A 21,156-nucleotide genomic window follows, 5' to 3' on the forward strand; every position below is an offset into this window, starting at 1 on the left:
GCAGTGTGGTGTTAATACCTCCCATAGCACCAGAGGTAAGGTAAGGCTAAGTACGTCATGGTCCTTGCAGATACTGGGCTGTGTGTGCAAATCCAACAGTCCTTGGACTTTCCTCTTTCCATGTCCTTTATAAGGAAAGCATGATGTCAAATAAGTTTGTTGTCCCAGTCCATATTTAAAAGTTTATCCAGAGTCTCTGTAGGGTGCAATAATCCTGCTACTCCCAGCAACGTGATTAGTAGGACAGTCATTCTGCCGGTGAAGTGACCTTTTTGCAGTGACTGGCGTGGATCCAGGTGGGTCTTCCCTCAAAATTCACCGAGGTGGATGTGGTCAGCTGGACTTGGAATGGGCCATCAAATCGAGGATCTAGGCTCCTTCTCACATGTCTGCGTATGACGACCCAATCACCTGGATTCAACTGATGCATGTCTGCACTTGTATTAGGATCTGGAATGGATGAAAACACATGTTTATGCACCACATCAAGTCTTTTTCGGCAAGGCCTGGACATAGGCTGTCATAGTATCGTGCTGCATTTGCAGTACCTGCGGGAAGTACAGACCCTGTGTTTGGGGCAATTCCATCCTGGAATTATGAATGAATACTCAGAAACAGAGTTAACTAGGAAACCACAAAAGAGATATTGAATTTCTTAATATACAATGCAATTGAAAGAGTGTTCTCCAAATAAAATGTTATATTTTAAAGCGTCAGTGCAGAGAAAAGTGTGGACCACCTGGTGGTCTGGAAGTAGTTTAAATGAATATGATAAACCCAACACCAATTAAATGTAAAAAATGCAACTTGTTGGCTGGATTCTTAAAGGGGGTTATTTAATTTTTTTTACTACGGGCCTAAGAACTACCTACCTAACACCTAACTGTAGGTGCAAATCTCTTCCGAGACCCCTTCTAAAGGGTTGCCGGCAATTCAGCAGCTTCCGGTGACATCATGTCGTCAGAATGACTTCTCTTTTGCTCTGCTCTGTTGATGGGGTATGACTAGTGGTGAGCGAGCATACTCGCTACTGTTCGGTGCTCGCCGGAGCATCTCACTGCTCGAGATGCTTGGCGTTCGCCGAGTATTTCCGGGTTGCTCGGGCTGGAACTCAGGTCCCCTCCCTGCATGTTTGGCGCTCTTTAGAAAGCCAATGAACATGCAGGGATTGCCTGCCATGCACTGTAATGCCGTAGCCATGTTGGGTGTGGGCATTACAGTGATTAGCTGGCCGCACAGCGTCATCAGGTCTATATCAGACCTGGCGCCGCCATGCTCGTCACAGTCACTCCGGATAAGACAGTGTAGGGAGAGCTGCTGCGTCAGGGACAGATTTGATTGTGTATTAGGTAATGTAGGGAGAAAAACCGTACATTACACATATCCATCTTAACAAACAGTCCTTCTGAGGACTAATCCATCTGCAGAGATATCAGGCAGGCAGTGTATATAGGCAGGCAGGCAGGGTATATAGCAGACTGCAGTGCACATAGGACAAGAGGCTCCATTCCAATTTTGCCTTCTGCTGCTGTTAGATATTTCTATACAAAGGCCCAGGTCTCAGGGGCCAGGAATACTTTTCTTTGGATCTTAATCCTCATTATTTGCTTAAAAAGCAATCCAGAGAACACCGTTTTTCTGCGCCATTTGCTTGTTGGCACTGCAGAATACAGCCAGGTCCTTTCCATATTACAGCGCTAGAAATCCAGCTATTTAAAACTGAGTTTTCTCCGTCACACGGATCACATATATGTTGTCAGAAAATACTGCCATTTCTGGCCTCCATTAAAAATTTCCTTTAGTGTGTCAGTGAAGCAACTCACACCAGTTTACTGTTCAAACTACTTACCTACAGGCCAGGTATTTAAAACTCTGATTTCTCCGTCACACGGATCACATATAAGTTCGCTCCAAACTCAGTCATTTGTAGTGAGCGTAGAAGATACTGTCCTCCATTTAAAATGGGCAAGGCACGTGACAAGGTACGGGGAACTAGACGTGATGGTAAAGGTGCATGCAGAGGCCAAGGACAAGGCCGTGGGCAAGCCGAAATTGTGCCACAACAAACACCCACATCTTCTCGACTGACCTTCCTGTCCCAATTTCTAGGGGACCGCAGCACACCACTATTGAACCCAGAGCAGTGTCAAAAGGTTGTTGGTTGGATAGCGGATAATGCTTCTGTGTCACCCTGGTCTGGATGCCACAAAATGTAATAAAGCTGTGTCTGAGAGCAAAGGGGAGGTTCTCTAGTCAGGGGAACATTAGCATGCAGTACCTCCTGTCTCAGGCCAGTAGGGGGAGCAGGCTGCCCCTATAAAAGCTGGAGCTGGGGGCAGGGTTAGAGAGAACTGGATGACCTGTCTCAGTACTGAGACTTGTCCCGGAGCAGAGCAGGGACAGAAAGTTGTATTGCACCTAAGAGGAAGTGTGGCAGGAGGAGAGCCACAAGCCAGAGACAAGAGGCGAAGTGAGCCTGTCTTGGCAGATAAAGGACTTAATTTACCAGACTTTGGTGTCTGAGGCTGGGAGGATTCCACATCCCACAGCAGATAACCAGTCCGCAGGGGACTGTATGTTCCTTGGCCTAAGGAACCTGGAGGCTCTGCCACAACAGAAGGGACCAGTAAAGCCGTACCAGGCCGGGAGCAGAAAGGAACCCACGTCGCAGGCCATACAGGCGAGAGTACACGGAAAGCTCGGAAACGTGGGCTGTTACCCTATAAGGAGGAGATAGCCAGAAGGAGCACAGAAAGCACGGTAGGCCTACACCCTCACCCTGACCAGGGCCAATTTCCCCATTGCTCTCAGACATCCAGGTCCCCCTCCTAGCCGGGACTGTTTATGAGTCAGTTGACCTGCTTTAGTAAATGCCCTGGACTGCAATCTGTTGTCTGTGTGCTCCTTCGCGCCTCCAGCACTACCGGTACTGGGACTCTCACCACCATCACTCCCACCATCCATTATACTGCCCTGGGGCCGCACTCTTCCCGTGGGGAGTCACACTACCCTAGCTGCACACCTCATCAGCCCCAGCGGTCTGCATGCAGCGGCGGTTCCTAATAACCGCAATCCACGGGTGGCGTAGTTGGACATAATCATCAGCGCATAACAGACTACCACTGGCCTGACCACCCTGAGCCACGGAACCGGGTTGCCACTACTACTCCCGTCGTTCCCCTACTGCCCGGATCCGAGTACCCCACGGCCCAGGGGGCGAGTCACTTCCAGTCACTTAGCCACCACCACCCTGTCTTCCACACGGTCAAGTCTCAGTAGCCGTTAGTCTGGACCGCATATTCCTCACCCTGATCCTCCTTCCTCCCACCATGCCGAGTACCCAGAGACAACTGATCCCACACTTGGACACTCTGAAGAGCTGTTCACTTTTCCATTTATAGATTCGGGCCTCTCGCCCGGTCCACTTGAAACGGGGCAAAAGGAGATTGCGTGTAGCGATGCACAAATATTTGAGCAGCCACGGTCACACAAAGGCGACAGTGGGAAAGTGTCACAAGAGGTGGAGGATAATGAGACACAATTGCCAGAAAGTCAGGAGGAGGACCAGGGTGCGGAAGTGGAAGACGAGGTGGTGGATGATATAGTAACTGACCCAACCTGGCAGGAGGACATGCAGAGCGAGGACAGCAGCACACAGGGGGAGGGAGGCAGAGCACCCCAACAGGCAGGAAGAAGCAGTGTGGTGGCAGAAGTCAGGCAACCGTTACCCGTAACACCAACACGAAGGAAGTTGCCAGTACAACTGTTAGGTCTTTCCGAGTCTGGTTGTTTATTAAAGACTCTGCCGATAACCTCAAAAAGGCCATTTGCACCACCTGCCAGGCCAGCATCAGCAGGGGTGGCAAAACGACCAGCCTGACCACCACCAGCATGATCAGGCACATGGCAGCAAAGCACCCGACTTTGTGGGCTGAACCCCAGGGTCCAGGAACAGTGTCTGCGGGTGGCACCATTGCTTCTTCTGCTGTTGTGCATGCAAGCCAATCCCCTGTCCATGGTGCATGCGAAGATGCCTCCTGCCCTGCACCTGTCGTTGCACACTCTCAAGTAGCAGCATCAGGAAGCACTTCCATGTCCTTGTCCCAGCGCAGCGTTCAGGTGTCCATACCCCAGTCCTTGGAACGCAAGCGCAAATATGCAGCCAACGCCCCACAGGCCACACTACTAAATTCTCACATTTCGCGACTGCTTGCACTCGAAATGTTGCCTTTTAGGCTCGTGGAGACGGAAGCATTCCGCAACCTGATGGCGGCGGCCGTCCCTCGGTACTCGGTCCTCAGTCGCCACTATTTCTCCTGGTGTGCCGTCCCCACATTACACAAGCACGTGTCCCAAAACATTAGCCGTGCTCTCAACAACGCAGTTACCGATAAAGTCCACCTAACCACGGACACGTGGACAAGTGCTTGTGGGCAGGGACGGTACATCTCGCTGACGGCACACTGGGTTAGCATAGTGGAAGCCGGGACCCAGTCGGACCTTGGGACGGAACACGTCCTCCAAACGCCAAGGATTGCGGGCCTAGGTCAATCTGGGCTGCCCCCACGGTCTACAGCTCCTGCACCTCATCCTCATCCTCCTCTTCAGCCTCCATCTCCCAAATGACCACATCAGTCACAAGCTGGAAGCACTGCAGCACTGCCTCGGCCAAGCGGCAACAGGCTGTGCTGAAGCTAATATGCTTAGGTGAAAAAACGCACAATGCTGAAGAGCTGTGGACAGCTCTGAAAGTGCAGGCAGATCTGTGGCTCACACCGCTGAACCTATAGCCAGGCATGATCGTGTGTGACAATGGCCGGAACCTGGTGGCGGCTCTGAGGCGAGGCGAGCTCACACACGTACCATGCCTGGCTCATGTGCTTAACCTCGCGGTTCAGCACTTTCTCAAATCCTACCCGGAGCTGCCGGATCTGCTTGTTAAAGTACGCCGCCTGTGTGCCCATTTTAGAAAGTCAGCGACAGCTTCCGCGCGCCCTTGCAGTGTTTCAGCAGCGTTTGCAGCTTCCGGCTCACAGACTGCTGTGTGATATCCCCATGCATTGGAACTCTACACTGCAGTGGTTCGGAAGGATTTGTGAGCAGAAGAGGGCAGTTGTTGAGTACCAGCATCAACAAGGCCGTCGGTATTCAGTTCAGACTCCACACATAAGACCTCAGGAGTGGACATGGATGTCAGACATACAGTTAGGTCCATATATATCTGGACAGAGACGACATTTTTCTAATTTTGGTTCTAGACATTACCACAATGAATTTTTAACGAAACAATTCAGATACAGTTGAAGTTCAGACTTTCAGCTTTCATTTGAGGGTATCCACATTAAAATTGGATGAAGGGTTTAGGAGTTTCAGCTCCTTAACATGTGCCACCCTGTTTTTAAAGGGACCAAAAGTAATTGGACAGATTAAATAATTGTAAATAAAATGTTCATTTCTAGTACTGGGTTGAAAACCCTTTGTTGGCAATGACTGCCTGAAGTCTTGAACTCATGGACATCACCAGACGCTGTGTTTCCTCCTTTTTGATGCTCTGCCAGGCCTTCACTGCGGTGGTTTTCAGTTGCTGTTTGTTTGTGGGCCTTTCTGTCTGAAGTTTAGTCTTTAACAAGTGAAATGCATGCTCAATTGGGTTGAGATGAGGTGACTGACTTGGCCATTCAAGAATATTCCACTTCTTTGCTTTAATAAACTTCTGGGTTGCTTTGGTTTTATGTTTTGGGTCATTGTCCATCTATAGTATGAAACGACGACCAATCAGTTTGGCTGCATTTGGCTGGAATACATCAGAATTCATTTGGCTGCTTCTGTCCTGTGTCACATCATCAATAAACACTAGTGACCCAGTGCCACTGGCAGCCATGCATGCCCAAGTCATCACACTGCCTCCGCCGTGTTTTACAGATGATGTGGTATGCTTTGGATCATGAGCTGTACCACGCCTTCGCCATACTTTTCTCTTTCCATTATTCTGGTAGAGGTTGATCTTGGTTTCATCTGTCCAAAGAATGTTCTTCCAGAACTGTGCTGGCTTTTTTAGATGTTTTTTAGCAAAGTCCAGTCTAGCCTTTTTTTTTCTTGATGCTTATGAGTGGCTTGCACTGTGCAGTGAACCCTCTGTATTTACTTTCATGCAGTCTTTTCTTTATGGTAGATTTGCATATTGATACGCCTACCTCCTGGAGAGTGTTGTTCACTTGGTTGGCTGTTGTGAAGGGGTTTCTATTTACCATGGAGATTATTCTGCGATCATCCACCACTGATGTCTTCCGTGGGCGCCCAGGTCTTTTTGCATTGATGAGTTCACCAGTGCTTTCTTTCTTTCTCAGGATGTACCAAACTGTAGATTTTGCCACTCCTAATATTGCATCAATTTCTCGGATGGCTTTTTTCTGTTTTTGCAGCTTAAAGGCCCCGTCACACTAAGCGACGCTACAGCGATCCCAACAACGATATGACCTGTCAGGGATCATTGCTGCGTCGCTATGTGGTCGCTGGTGAGATGTCAAACAGTCAGATCTTCCCAACGACGCAGCAACGATGCGGCGACCCGTAACGATCTGTATAACGATGCACGCCTATGTGTTTCTGTGTCTGAGTCGTCAACAAGGTCGTTGGTAAGGTGTCAAACACACCGATGTATGCTACCCAGTGGGGCCTCAACGATCAAAGAAATGTCCAGACCATTCCGACACGACCAGCGATCTCACAGCAGGAGCCTGGTCGCTGCTAAGTGTCAAACGTAGCGAGATCGCTACTGAGGTCGCTGCTGCGTCACAAAACTTGTGACTCAGCAGCGATCTCGCTAGCGATCTCGCTTAGTGTGACGGGGCCTTAAGGATGGCTTGTTTCACCTGCATGGAGAGCTCCTTTGACCGCATGTTTACTTCACAGCAAAACTTTCCAAATGCAAGCACCACACCTCAAATCAACTCCAGGCCTTTTATCTGCTTAATTGAGAATGACATAACGAAGGGATTGCCCACACCTGTCCATGAAATAGCCTTGGAGTCAATTGTCCAATTACTTTTGGTCCCTTTAAAAACAGGGTGGCACATGTTAAGGAGCTGAAACTCCTAAACCATTCATCCAATTTTAATGTGGATACCCTCAAATGAAAGCTGAAAGTCTGAACTTCAACTGCATCTGAATTGTTTTGTTTAAAATTCATTGTGGTAATGTCTAGAACCAAAATTAGAAAAATGTTGTCTCTGTCCAAATATATATGGACCTAACTGTATGTACCATCCTCCAAAACTTTGAGGACTCCACCAAGATGGTGAGTGGCGATGACACCATAATTAGTGTCACCATCCCACTTCTCTGTCTTCTGAAACGCTCTCTACTCACAATCAAAGAGGATGCATTGCATGTGGAGCACGATGAGATGGAGCAAGGAACCATACAGGGTGATTACACACAGCCAAGCCTCATCTCATCCCAACGTGGATTGGGTAACAATGAGGAAGAGGAGGAGGAGGAAGGACAGGAGCTAGTTTCATGCACTATAGACGGTACTACCTGCACAGCTGTCATACCGTTTGTTCAGCGTGGATGGCCGGAGGACAGAGAGGAGGAGGAGGAGAGCATGGTCAGTCATCCTCTTGGTGAGGACACGGAAGTCTTGCCTGTTAGTAGTCTGGCACGCATGGCTGAGATTATGTTACGCAGCCTTTCCCATAACCCTCGAGTTCTCAAAATTTTTGGTGACAGTCATTACTAGTTGGTGACAGTTCTAGACCCATGCTACAAGGAGAACTTTATATCTCTTATTCCTGAGGAGGACAGGTCTACAAAAATGGGGCTGTACCAGAAGGCCCTTGTTGCGGAACTATTAAAAAAATTCCCATCTGAAAACGCTGGCGGCAGAGAGCACACTTCGTTGGACAACCAAGGAGTACAGGCGAGAGATACACAACTTCAATCCAGCAGAGGCAGGGAAACACTGTCAAAGTTCTGGGAGCGTTTTCTCAGACCCTCCCATCGCACAGGCCCTGAGGCGCAGGTTACTATCACAAGGAGTGCAAAGTTTGGGAAGATGGTGAGGGAGTTCCTTGCCGACTGTACCAACGCTCTCCGTGATTCCGCTGTGCCTTATAATTATTGGGTATCCAAGCTGGATACGTGGAATGAACTGGCTCTCTATGCCTTGGAGGTCCTGGCCTGCCTTGCCACCAGCGTTTTATCAGAGCGGGTTTTTAGTGCCGCTGGTGCAATTATAACTGATAAGCGCATCCGCCTGTCAACTGAAAATGCTGACAGGCTGACTCTTATAAAAATGAACAAGGGCTGGATTGGGCCAGACTTCTCAACACCACCGAATGATAGCAGCGTAACATAAACTCAAATCCAGTGTCTTTTCTTGGAAGGTATATTCCCATGCACCTTTTCACACCCACATATGGGTATACGCTTCCTGATTTTGGCTATTTGCTCTTGTCCTCCTCCTTCTCCTCATCCTCCACCACCATATCACCAGGGTGACCGTGGTCCGTGATGCAACACCCACCTAATTTTTTTAAAGGGTGTTTATGATGCCCGTAAAAAAAATGTTTTATACAGTATGTTCGTGTATACCCCCCAGGGGTAAATGTTTGTCAGCCCATACACTTAGTGCATGGGCATTACAAGTATAGGAGGCCCGCTCCTTTTTAATGGGAACATTTTTTTATGAGGCCCTCCTCCACGTCTCTTCCAAGGGGCATTGAAGTGCCTCCAAATTTTTGGCAACCCTTGCATTCACTTCATAGGCCAACATTATGGGAGACTCTCTCCTTTCTAATGGGAATTTGTCATTACTGTGGCCCTGCTCTGTGTGTCTTTAAATTCTTAGTGGGGTTTTTCCTAAAATTGGTCAACCGTTAGACTCACTGCATACCCTATAACTGTATAGCAGACCCTCTCCTTTCTAATGGGAACATGTCGTACCTTGTTACTGTGGCCCTGCTCTGTGTGTCTTTAAATTCTTAGTGGGGTTTTTCCTAAAACTGGTCAGCCGTTGGACTCACTGCATACCCTATAACTGTATAGCAGACCCTCTCCTTTCTAATGGGAACATGTCGTACCTTGTTACTGTGGCCCTGCTCTGTGTGTCTTTAAATTCTTAGTGGGGTTTTTCCTAAAATTGGTCAGCCGTTGGACTCACTGCATACCCTATAACTGTATAGCAGACCCTCTCCTTTCTAATGAGAACATGTCATACCTTGTTACTGTGGCCCTGCTCTATGTGTCTTTAAATTCTTAGTGGTGTTTTTACTAAAATTGGTCAGCCGTTGGACTCACTGCATACCCTATAACTGTATAGCAGACCCTCTCCTTTCTAATGAGAACATGTCATACCTTGTTACTGTGGCCCTGCTCTATGTGTCTTTAAATTCTTAGTGGGGTTTTTCTCAAATTTTGGCAGCCCTTGCAGTCACAGCATGGACACTACCACTATAGGAGACCCGCTCCTTTATAATGGGAACATTTTTTTTAACTGAGACCCTCCTCTATGTCTCTTCAAAGGGGTATTGGGTTGCATCCAAATTTTTGGCAGCCCTTGCAGTCACTGGATACGCAATAACAGTATAGGAGACCCACTTGTTAATAATGGGAACAACAAAGCATAGCAGGCTGATGGCTCTCTAACAATAGCGAGGGCCGACTGCTGGCCTTTTAAGAATAGTAAGGGCCGTCTGATGTCCCTATAAAAATAGGCTTTATGACTTTCAGAGAACCTCCATCATAAATAAAACAGGATGTGTCTGATGATGTGTCACACACCACATAGCCATATAAGGTTGTAAAATGCTAAAATGACATTTCCTGGTGAATGCATTTGTCTTGGTTGAAAGCAATGCAAAAGTGCAAAAACGCATCAAAAACGCTACGTGTGAACATAGCCCAAGATGTGGAGGAGTATTTTTGTTTTTGGTTATTTATTTTGCTTTATATACATTGTACATGTCATGGAAAGGATGTTCCTTAACATATTTCCCAGGAAAATCCATTTTGGGTTTGTTTTTGTATGTTTTATTGTGAGTCCGTAAAAGTGGCGTAATACCTCTGACAACGTTGTTGACAGCAGTGACCTGGGAGTCAGAAATGCTTCCAGGGGTCTTTCCCATGCTGTCCCCATGTCATTTGAGCACTGTTCCCATCGATTTGGGAAATTTTTAGGCCCTCTGCAGACCGCCGGGGGGAGCCGCCTGAAAAATGCTAGAGCTTCCCATAGACTTACATTGGGCTCGTTGCTCGGGTCGAGCACCCGAGTATTCCAATTTGCTCGACCCGAGCAACGAGTACCCGAGCATTTTAGTGCTCGCTCATCACTAGGTATGACTACAGATGTCATGCTTGTTGACAGCCAGCTCCCCACTACCTAACTGCGGGGAGCCAACTGTTAATCAGCGCATGGCGACAGAGAAGCCTGGAATAGTCAAAGCTGCTCTGTTGACATGAAGCATCAATCTCTGTTATATTCTTATTTTTATTTTATTATGCTTTGCTTATTTAGCGTTATTAATTCCTCTGTGCTTTACAGATATCATCATCACTGTCCCCATTGGGGCTCACAATCTAGATTTCCAATCAGTATGTGTTTGGAGTGTGCGGAAGAAAGTCACGCAAACAAGGGGCGACCATAGAAACTCCTTGCAGATGTTGTCCTTGGTGGGATGTGAAACCAGGACCCCAGCGCTGCAAAGCAACTGTGTTAACTACTGAGCCACCGTGCTGCCTATAATTTCTATTATGCTCATATAGTTTTACCTAATAATTAAAATGAAAATTACTTATTAAAATGAAGAAAATATATGTAAAAAATAATATATTTTTTAATAATATTAATTTCCCACTTAAAATATAATTTGACAACCAGCCAAGTTAAATACAGGCCGCTATGGCAGCGCTGACAAAGCAGGTGAAAAATATCCATCTAGTTCCAATTTCAACTCATTTTCTTGATTGTATGTACGGTAACAACAGACTTTGAATTGAGCAAACAAGATCATTCTCATGTGAAACCCGAATCCTCACCTCTGCGCTATGTGAACTGACACCACCGCACAAAAACCTCATTCATTATATATGATGCTGGGGAATCCCTTGCAACACTTGATGGCGCATGGTATAATCCTGAAAGACTAGACTCCACTTTCCCGGTGCAGACAGAGAACCTTTCTAACAAATAGGTCAGAGAAGATGAATTTCTTGCTGACGTTGACTTTACCATGTATTAATGTGTTGTCAGTGGCCTAAATACATTATGCATTAGTCGCATGCACTTAGGTCCCAATTCATCATCCTTTTTGCGCCATTTTTTTGGAGCAAACATTTTTTTATTGAGGCCCTTTTATTTTTGTTTCAAATTCATTATTTTTATTTTTTTCAACATTTTTAAGCAATTTTCAGTCCTTGGCATTTTTTAGGTAAAACATTGACACTCAATTTCTCACGATACAAATTTCATACATTATTTCCATAAACTAGTAACATATCATGACAGAGTATCAGGAAACTTTTTTTTTTTATAAAGTTGGTCATCTTAACCAGGGCCGACTCCAGGTTCTTGTGGGCCCTGGGCGAAAGAGTCTCAGTGGGCCCCTTTAACACATTCATGATGCACAGATACAGCAGAGATATATATATATAGTACAAGGCCAAAGATTTCAATTCTTACATTACATGAGTGATATCTATTGTAAATTCTACAATAGTTCAGAAACCGGCGAATCGCTCCACACAGAATACTGGCCCCCATAAAATGCTCCATACAGAATACTGGCCCCAATAAAATGCTCCATACAGGATACTGGCCCCCATATAACGCTCCATACAGGATACTGGCTCCCATATAAAGCTCCATATAGAATACTGGCCCCATATAACGCTCCATGCAGGCTGTGCCCCCACATAATGTTCCATGCAGGCTGTCCCCCCCCCCATAATGCCTCATGCAGGCTGTTCCCCCTCACATAATGCCCCAGAAGGCTGCCCCCCCTTATAATGCCCCATGCAGGCTGTTCCTCCCATATAATGCCCCATGCAGGATGTCACCCCCCCTTATAATGCCCCATGCAGGATGTCACCCCCCTTATAATGCTCCATGCATTATGTCACCCCCCTGATAATGCCCCATGCAGGATGTCACCCCCTTTATAATGCCCCATGCAGGATGTCACCCCCCCTTATAATGCGCCATGCAGGATGTCACCCCCCTTATAATGCTCCATGCATTATGTCACCCCCCTGATAATGCCCCATGCAGGATGTCACCCCCTTTATAATGCCCCATGCAGGATGTCACCCCCCCTTATAATGCCCCATGCAGGATGTCACCCCCACTTATAATGCATCATGCAGGATGTCACACCCCCTTATAATGCCCCATGCAGGATGTCGCACCCCCTTATAATGCCCCATGCAGGATGTCAACCCCCCCTTATAATGCCCCATGCAGGATGTCACTCCCCCCCCCATATAATTCCCCATGCAGGATGTCACTTCCCCCCCTTTTAATGCCCCATGCAGGATGTCACCCCCCCCTCCCTTATAATGCCCCATGCAGGATGTCACTCCCCCCCTTTTAATGCCCCATACAGGATGTCACTCCCCCCTTTTAATGCCCCATGCAGGATGTCACTTCCCCCCCATATAATGCCCCATGCAGGATGTCACTTCCCCCCCTTTTAACGCCCCATGCAGGGTGTCACTCCCCCCCCCTTTTAATGCCCCATGCAGGATATCACTTCCCCCCCATATAATGCCCCATGCAGGATGTAACTCCCCCCAATTTTAATGCCCCATGCAGGATGTCACTTCCCCCCATATAATGCCCCATGCAGGGTGTCACACTCCCTTATAATGCCCCATGCAGGATGTCACTTCCCCCCCTTTTAATGTCCCATGCAGGGTGTCACATCTCCCCCTTCCCTTATAATGCCCCATACAGGATGTCACACCCACCCCTTATAATGCCCCATGCAGGATGTCACCCCCCCTTTTAATGCCCCGTGCAGGATGTCACACACCCTCTTTTAATGTCCCATGCAGGATGTCACTTCCCCACATATATTGCCCCATGCAGGATGTCACCCCCCCTTATAATGCCCCATGCAGGATGTCACTCCCCCCCATATAATGCCCCATGCAGGATGTCACCCCCCCTTTTAATGCCCCATGCAGGATGTCACTTCCCCCCATATAATGCCCCATGCAGGATGTCACACCCCCTTATAATGCCCCATGCAGGATGTCACTTCCCCCCCTTTTAATGCCCCTTGCAGGGTGTCACATCTCCCCCCCCTTATAATGCCCCATGCAGGATGTCACTCCCGCCCTTTTTAATGCCCCATGCAGGATGTCACTTACCCCCCATATAATTCCCCATGCAGGATGTCACCCCCCCTTATAATGCCCCATGTAGGATGTCACACCCCCTTATAATGCCCCATGCAGGATGTCACTTCCCCACCATATAATGCCCCATGCAGGATGTCACTTCCCCCCATATAATGCCACATGCAGGATGTAACCCCCCCTTATAATGCCCCATGAAGGATGTCACACCCCCCCATATAATGCTTCATGCAGGATGTCACTCCCCCCTCCCGTATAATGCCCAATGCAGGATGTCACTTGTCCCCCCCATCATATAATGCCCCATGCAGGATGTCACTTGTTTCCCCCACCATATAATGCCCCATGCAGGATGTCACTTGTCCCCCCTTCCATCATATAATGCCCCATGCAGGATGTCACTTGTTTCCCCCACCATATAATGCCCCATGCAGGATGTCACTTGTCCCCCCCATCATATAATGCCCCATGCTGGATGTCACTCCCCCCCTCCCTTATAATGCCCAATGCAGAATGTCACTTGTCGTCGTCCCCCATCATATAATGCCCCATGCAGGATGTCACTTGTTTCCCCCACCATATAATGCCCCATGCAGGATGTCACTTGTCCCCCCCATCATATAATGCCCCATGCAGGATGTCACTTGTTTCCCCCACCATATAATGCCCCATGCAGGATGTCACACCCCCCCTTATAATGCCCCATGCAGGATGTCACCCCCCCATATAATGCTCCATGCAGGATGTCACCCCCCCCTTATAATGCCCAATGCAGGATGTCACTTGTCCCCCCCATCATATAATGCCCCATGCAGGATGTCACTTGTTTCCCCCACCATATAATGCCCCATGCAAGATGTCACTTGTCCCCCCCCATCATATAATGCCCCATGCAGGATGTCACTTGTTTCCCCCACCATATAATGCCCCATGCAGGATGTCACTTGTTCCCCCCCACCATATAATGCACCATGCAGGATGTCACCTCTCCCCCCATATAATGCCCCATGCAGGAAGTCACACTCACTCTCCCTCCTCCCTTATAATGCCCAATGCCTCCATACATTAAAAAAAAAAATCAAATACTCACCTCACTTGTCACCTGCTGCCGCTGCTCTGGACTCCAGCGTCGCCACCATCTTGCCACTCTGCGCTGTGACGGCTCAGGAGAGAGCATGGTGGAAAGATGTCACCGCGCCCTCTGACCTGAGACGTCACAGTCAGAGGATGCGGAAGACACCGGAGCTGCTGCGGAGGCAAGGGGACAGGTAAGTATTGTGCCGGCTGCTGCCGGGGCCCTGAGCAAGCAGGGGGGTGGAGCGGGCGCTGACACCGCTGTCCTCCGCTCACGGGTCCCAAAGCGCGGCGGGGTGCCCAACGGTGAGTGGGCCCCCCCCCGCCCGCCTGCTCAGGGCCCCGGCACTTGCCCGGGTGCTGACGCTGGCACTGATCTTAACCCCTTCACGATGCGGCCAATTTCCGTTTTTTTTCTTCCCTTCTTCCAAGCGCCATAACTTTTTTATTTTTCTGTCCACATAGACATATGACAGCTTTTTTTTTTGCAGGATGAGTTGGACTTTTGAATGACACCATTCATTTTACCACATAATGTGCTGGAAAACAGGAAAAAAAATTCCAAATGGGCAGAAATTGTGAAATAAAAAGGCAATTCTGACATTGTTTTTTGGGGAATTGTTTGTACGGTGTACATTCCATTTTTTGTGGAATTGCAGAGACCAAAGAAACGTAATTTTGGCGGTCTTGATTTTTATTTTTTGTTTACGGTGTTTACCGATCAGGTTAATTATTTTTATATTTTGAAAGATTGGAATTTTCTGAACGCCACATATGTGTATTTTTTTATACTGTATTTTTAAAGGGACAAAAGGAAGGTGATTTGAAGTTCTATGATTTTTTTTTTAATATATATTATATATTTTTTTTTAACACACTCTTTTTTACTTTTAATTGTTTTTAATAGTCCCTCTAGGGGACTTGAAGCTGCGGACATCTGATCGCTTGTGCTATATGCAGCATCGCTGTATATAGCAGAAATCACTGTTTCCTTTAAGGGAGTTCCGTAATGACAAGCATGGGGTTCTTCAGCAGACCCCCGGCTGTCACAGCAACTCATCGTAGACCCGCGATCACGTCACGGGCGTGACGATGGGCGCTTATGCTACCTGCGTGACGCGAGTTTGACAGCGGCATTTAACAGGTTAACACTTAACAGCCATGGTTGGAGCTCCGCTCCACCCGCTATTGTTGAGGCAGGTCCTGGCTGGCATTCACCTGCCGGGTATGGGGTGGGCTTACCCTGTGAGCCCGCTCCATACACCTGCTTCAGACTTGCGCCGTACATGTACGGCGGATGTCGTGAAGGGGTTAAAGGCATTTTCCAGTGAAGATAAGTTATCACCCATCCACAGAACTTTTATCCCCATTAGACTGGAGTGAAAGTACACAAGCTCGATGGCCACTCGCATACGTGTGTTCACACCGGCAATACCGCTATTATTATTATTATTATTAATTTATATAGCGCCATTGATTCCATGGTGCTGTACATAAGGGGTTACATACAAAAAATATATATCACTTTCAGTAAACAATACAGTAAACACTGATAGACTGGTACGGAGGGAAGAGGACCCTGCCCTTGCGTGCTTACATTCTACAGGAGTGGGGAGGAGACAGTAGGTTGGGGGGTTGCAGTAGCTCCGGTGTTGAGGCAGTGTGGTCATTGCAGGTTGTAAGCTTTCTTGAAGAGATGGGTTTTCAGGTTCTGTCTGAAGGATCCAGATGTGGTGGGTAATCGGACGTGTTGAGGCACAGAATTCCAGAGGATGGGGGATATTCGGGAGAAATCTTGGAGGCGATTGCGTGAGGAACGGATGAGTGTGGAGGAGAGAAGGAAGTCTTGGGAGGACTGGAGGTTACGTGAGGGAATATATCTGGAGATTAGTTCAGAGATGTATGGAGGAGAGAGGCTATGGATGGCTTTATAGGTCAGTGTTAGCAGTTTGAACTGGATACGCTGAGGGAATGGGAGCCAGAGAAGGGATTTGCAAAGGGTGGGATCAGAGGAGTAGCGAGGCGAGAGATGAACAAGTCGTGCAGCAGAGTTGAGGATGGACTGGAGGGGTGCAAGAGTGTTAGCAGGTAGGCCACAGAGGAGGATGTTGCAATAGTCGAGGCGGGAGATGATGAGGGCATGCACAAGCAGTTTAGTAGAGTTGGGGTTGAGATTCTGGAAATATTTTTGAGCTGGAGGCGACAGGAGGTGGCGAGAGCTTGGATGTGGGGTTTGAAGGACAGGGCAGAGTCAAGGGTTACTCCGAGGCAGCGGATTGTCGGTACAGCGGAAAGAGTGATGTCATTTATTGTGATAGAAAGATCAGGTGGGGAAGATACGCGAGATGGGGGAAAGATGATGAGTTCAGTTTTGTCCACATTGAGCTTGAGGAAGTGGGAGAAGAAGAAGGAGGTTATGGCTGATAGACATGCTGAGATTCTGGACAGCAGAGAGGTGACGTCTGGGCCAGAGAGGTAGATCTGGGTGTCATCAGTGTACAGATGGTACTGGAAGCCATAGGATTTTATGAGCTGTCCCAGGCCAAGGGTATAGATTGAGAAGAGTAGGGGTCCTAGGACAGAGCCTTAAGGGACTCCAACAGAGAGGGGGCGGGGTGAGGAGCTAGTGTGGGAGTGGGAGATGCTAAATTTGCGGTTAGAAAGATATGAGGAGATCCAGGATAGGGCAAGGTCTTTGACGCCAAAGGAAGAGAGGATTTGTAGTAGGAGGCAATGGTCAACTGTATCAAAAGCAGAGGACAGGTCAAGAAGAAGGAGTACAGAGAATTGTCTGTTAGCCTTGGCTGTAAGTAGGTCATTGGTGGAATGGTGGGGGCGGAAGCCGGATTGTCGAAGAGAGTTGTCTCCGGTCACATAGAATGACTGCAGACTCTTGTCCCAAGCCTGGATGACCCCTTTAACTCAAGAAACGTTGCACCAACAGAAAAGGAAGAACACATCTGTATGTGAACCAAGTTGGGTAAGGGTCTGGCTTGGTCAACTCTATGGATACTAAGATTGAAGACGCCCATCATCAATCAAACCAAGAGATCTGTACATGCAATCTCCATACAGATACATTAAAGGCATAAGAGTAAACAGGTGTTCTCCCAGGCCACCCCATTAAAATTTTTAGTCCACAAGAAACCCTCAGTAAGGTGACCCTTCATCCTAGAACTGAAAAATTACTACATCTCTCCTTTATAGCCCCCCCTACCTATTGCCCTCTATTTGCTCCCTCCATCCAGATTGGAGTTCAAAATGGCCTAAACGGTGGCCTGAGGCGTTCAGTGATCATTCTGAATCCCACCTCCTCTGCCTTTTCTGTGCTGTGGGATAGGAATGCAGGGGAGCCGTATCACTGCGGAGGCCATATTGGAGGCAGGAGGAAAAGAATGCAGATTTGAACAGAGGAGGCAACGGGCAGGAGACAACTGGAGGGCACCACGTAATGTGAGAATACATGAAAAGCTTTTACAGCGATTTTGCAATGTGGTAATTGGCTGTGTGTTATTTTACAGGTGAAATAAATTTATTTCATAGTTCACCTAAAAAAAAAAAAAAAAAAAAAAAAAAAAAAAAAGGCACTCGCAATTTCCAACAAAATTTAGTTAGCAACTACTTGCCTGTTAGTTTTAGGCCCATAGTAAAAAAATAAATAAATAAAAATAAAATAAAGAAATTGTTGTGGATAAATGCTTTAGTTCCATAAGCAGTCAAATAATAAATAAGAAAATAAACCCTTAAGGCTATGTGCCCAAATTGCGGAATTGAAGCATATTTTTTACGCTTCTCCCTGGCGGGAAAATCGCATGCGGATTTTACATGTGGTTTTCCCGCCAGGTAGAAGCGTTTGTGAGGCGTCTTTGCATGCATTTCTGCATGCGGGTTATCAAGCACTTCTCCAAGTGATTTAAGCATCACTTGGAAAAGTGCTTGACAACTTGTTCACACTATATAAATCCATGTAACCGGCATGGATTTATATAGTGTGACCAAGTAATAGTTAAAAAAAATGAATCAAAATGGTAAAAAATAAAAAAATAGTTTATACTCACCTTCTGATGCATTCTCTGCCCCGTCCGGAGTCTTGAGCTGCTCACGCTGTTGTGTGCAGGACCTGCGGTGACGTCATTGAGTCATGTGATGGGTCACATGACTCAATGACGTGGCAGGTCCTTCACACAACAGCGTGACGGAGGGAAAACATCAGAAGATTAAGTATAAACTTTATTTTATTCTTTTTTTTACACGTTCTTTGGTACCCAGGTCTGGACGAGAGTCTCCTCTCCTCCAGACTTGGGTACCATCCGCACATTGATTCCGCATGCGGAAACGCAAAATTAATGAACATGCTGCGGATTTTTGACCGCAGCATATACGCTGCGGAAAAATCCGCAGCATGGGCATTGACATTGCGGAATGCCATTGGGGACCATGGGGTGCGGATATACATGCATTTTACAAGCGTTTACGCTGCGGAAGTTCCGCAGCATATACGCTTGTAATACACAACGTGGGCACGCAGCCTTAGTCCCATAAACAGTAAAAAAAAAAAAACAATAATAAAATAATTATGGATAAACCCTTTAGTCTCATAAACAGTAAAAAAAAACAATAATAAAATAATTGTGGATAAACCCTTTAGTCCCATAAATAGTAAAAAAAAAAAAAAATAAACCAAAATAGTTGTAGATAAACAATTTAGTCCCATAAGCAGTAAAAAAAAAAAAAAGGAACAAAAAAGTAAAAAACAAAACAAACTCAAAATAAAAAAAGTTACGGATCTCAGAAAACGTGGATACAGGTGTTCTTTATTCATTGTTAACCCCTGCACAGAACATTGCAGTATAGGGTCCTGGCTTTTACATGATCAAAGGTTCAATTCCCCTAAGGAGACAAAAAAAATAATAAAAAAATTGTAAAAGTTTAAAATCCCCCTTTTCCCGCTTAAAAAAATAAATATTTGGTATCACTGCGCCAGTAAAATTCCCATCTATCAAACTACAAAAACTGTTTAAACCATAAGTTAAAAAAAATCCCTCTGCCAGAATTGCTGGGGGGGGGGGGGGGGGGTTGCCGCACTTCTTCAAGAATGCATTAATAAAAACGTCGGCTCAGTGAGCAAAATAAAAGTACGCCTATGGAAAAATAACATAACTGTGGCTCCTGGAAGATGGGGAGAAAAAACCTACAGCACAAAAACAATAAGTGTTCAGAAGCACAAAGCCACGTTCACACGGTCAGTATTTGATCAGTATTTTACATCAGTATTTAAAAGCCAAAACCAGGAGTGGAACAATCAGAGGAAAAGTATAATAGAAACACGTCACCACTTCTGTATCCATCACCCACTCCTGGTTTTAGCTTATAAATACTGATGTAAAATACTGACCAAATACTGAATGTGTGAACATGGCCTAAAAGGAAGAGTCACGTGTCGCAACACACGCCACCTGCAGAATGTCCGCGCTAGGTGACTGCTATGGTTACGTCGCTCCATGATGACGTCACTCCGCAGCGCGCACTCCCCACTGCCACTGCATCAGCCTCAGGATCATGATAATCCAAGCCGGCAGCATTCAGCCAATCAGGAGCGAGTCCGGATTTACTTTAGAATGTTCTATTCGTTGACTGTTGAGAGGGGGGATAAAGAATAAATCCCGTAATTAGAATCTGGATTGTAAACAACATGGTATTAAAACTAACCCCTATAATTGTAATATGGTTTGTTCCAGTGACGACTACGGTTCTAACCATTTAGCTGATTAGGGGTGTTTGTAGTGATATGATCCGTAATGTCTGTAGTGTGTGCGCTTTTGTCAGTGTGGACTCCCCTCTGTAGATAGGTCACTTGCAGAGTTCTTCCTGGTTGTGCCTCTGTGTTATGAAAATATGTAAGGGGGTGATGTGCGGCTGATCAGGTGAGTGTGTGAGGGGCACGGAGCAGCGGGCACGGAGCTCACCCGGCCACAGCAGCACAGCGCCATGTCCCTGCGCCCAGTCAGCGAGCTGCTGTACGTACTGGCGGCTAATCAGCGCAGAATGAACCTGCTGGGCGTTATAGTCCTCTCCTATTCTAGAGCCATTGACTGGATAATAACTGTAATATCTGCAGTGTGGACATTCTGGGACTAGTAGTTCTCTTTGTGTATTATCAGAATATCATATAATCTGCAGTGTAGACATGCTGGGACTTGTAGTCCTCTTTATGTATTACCAGAATATCATATAATCTGCAGTGTAGACATGCTGGGACTTGTAGTCCTCTTTCTGTATTACCAGAATATCATATGATCTGCAGTGTAGACATGCTGGGACTTGTAGTCCTCTTTCTGTATTACCAGAATATCATATGATCTGCAGTGTGGACATGCTGGGACTTGTAGTCCTCTTTCTGTATTACCAGAATATCATATGATCTGCAGTGTGGACATGCTGGGACTTGTAGTCCTCTTTGTGTATTACCAGAATATCATATGATCTTCAGTGTGGACATGCTGGGACTTGTAGTCCTCTTTGTGTATTACCAGAATAGCATATGATCTGCAGTGCGGACATGCTGGGACTTGTAGTCCTCTTGATTTATACCAGAATAGCATATGATCTGCAGTGTAGAGATGCTGGGACTTGTAGTCAAAGCTGTTTTTTTGTTTTTTTTCAAATCCGCAGCTTGTCACTTCAGCGTTTTTCACCCATTCAAATGCGTATTTTATGCAGCGT

The 21,156-nt window shown here is 46.8% G+C and overlaps 1 protein-coding gene across 2 annotated transcripts in view; it reads left to right on the top strand.

Moving 5' to 3' along the window:
* The first annotated feature begins 20,203 nt into the window (after positions 1-20,203).
* The window catches only part of CCZ1 (CCZ1 homolog, vacuolar protein trafficking and biogenesis associated), a 55,957-nt gene continuing 55,004 nt past the window's right edge, over positions 20,204-21,156 (top strand). The window contains exon 1 of one of the 2 annotated variants that reach the window (XM_073648001.1): positions 20,204-20,357. Coding sequence is in view for 1 of the 2 variants with exons in the window: in XM_073647999.1 (XP_073504100.1) it covers positions 20,422-20,450 (29 nt within the window). In the remaining variant the exon portion in view is untranslated. Of the gene's footprint in view, positions 20,451-21,156 lie in introns of both variants that reach the window. The other variant, XM_073647999.1, reaches the window with a different exon arrangement.

The sequence above is a fragment of the Phyllobates terribilis genome, unplaced genomic scaffold (assembly GCF_046119375.1).
Source record: "Phyllobates terribilis strain yellow unplaced genomic scaffold, ASM4611937v1 Scaffold_9__5_contigs__length_417890890, whole genome shotgun sequence".
Classification (NCBI taxonomy): Eukaryota; Metazoa; Chordata; class Amphibia; order Anura; family Dendrobatidae; genus Phyllobates; species Phyllobates terribilis.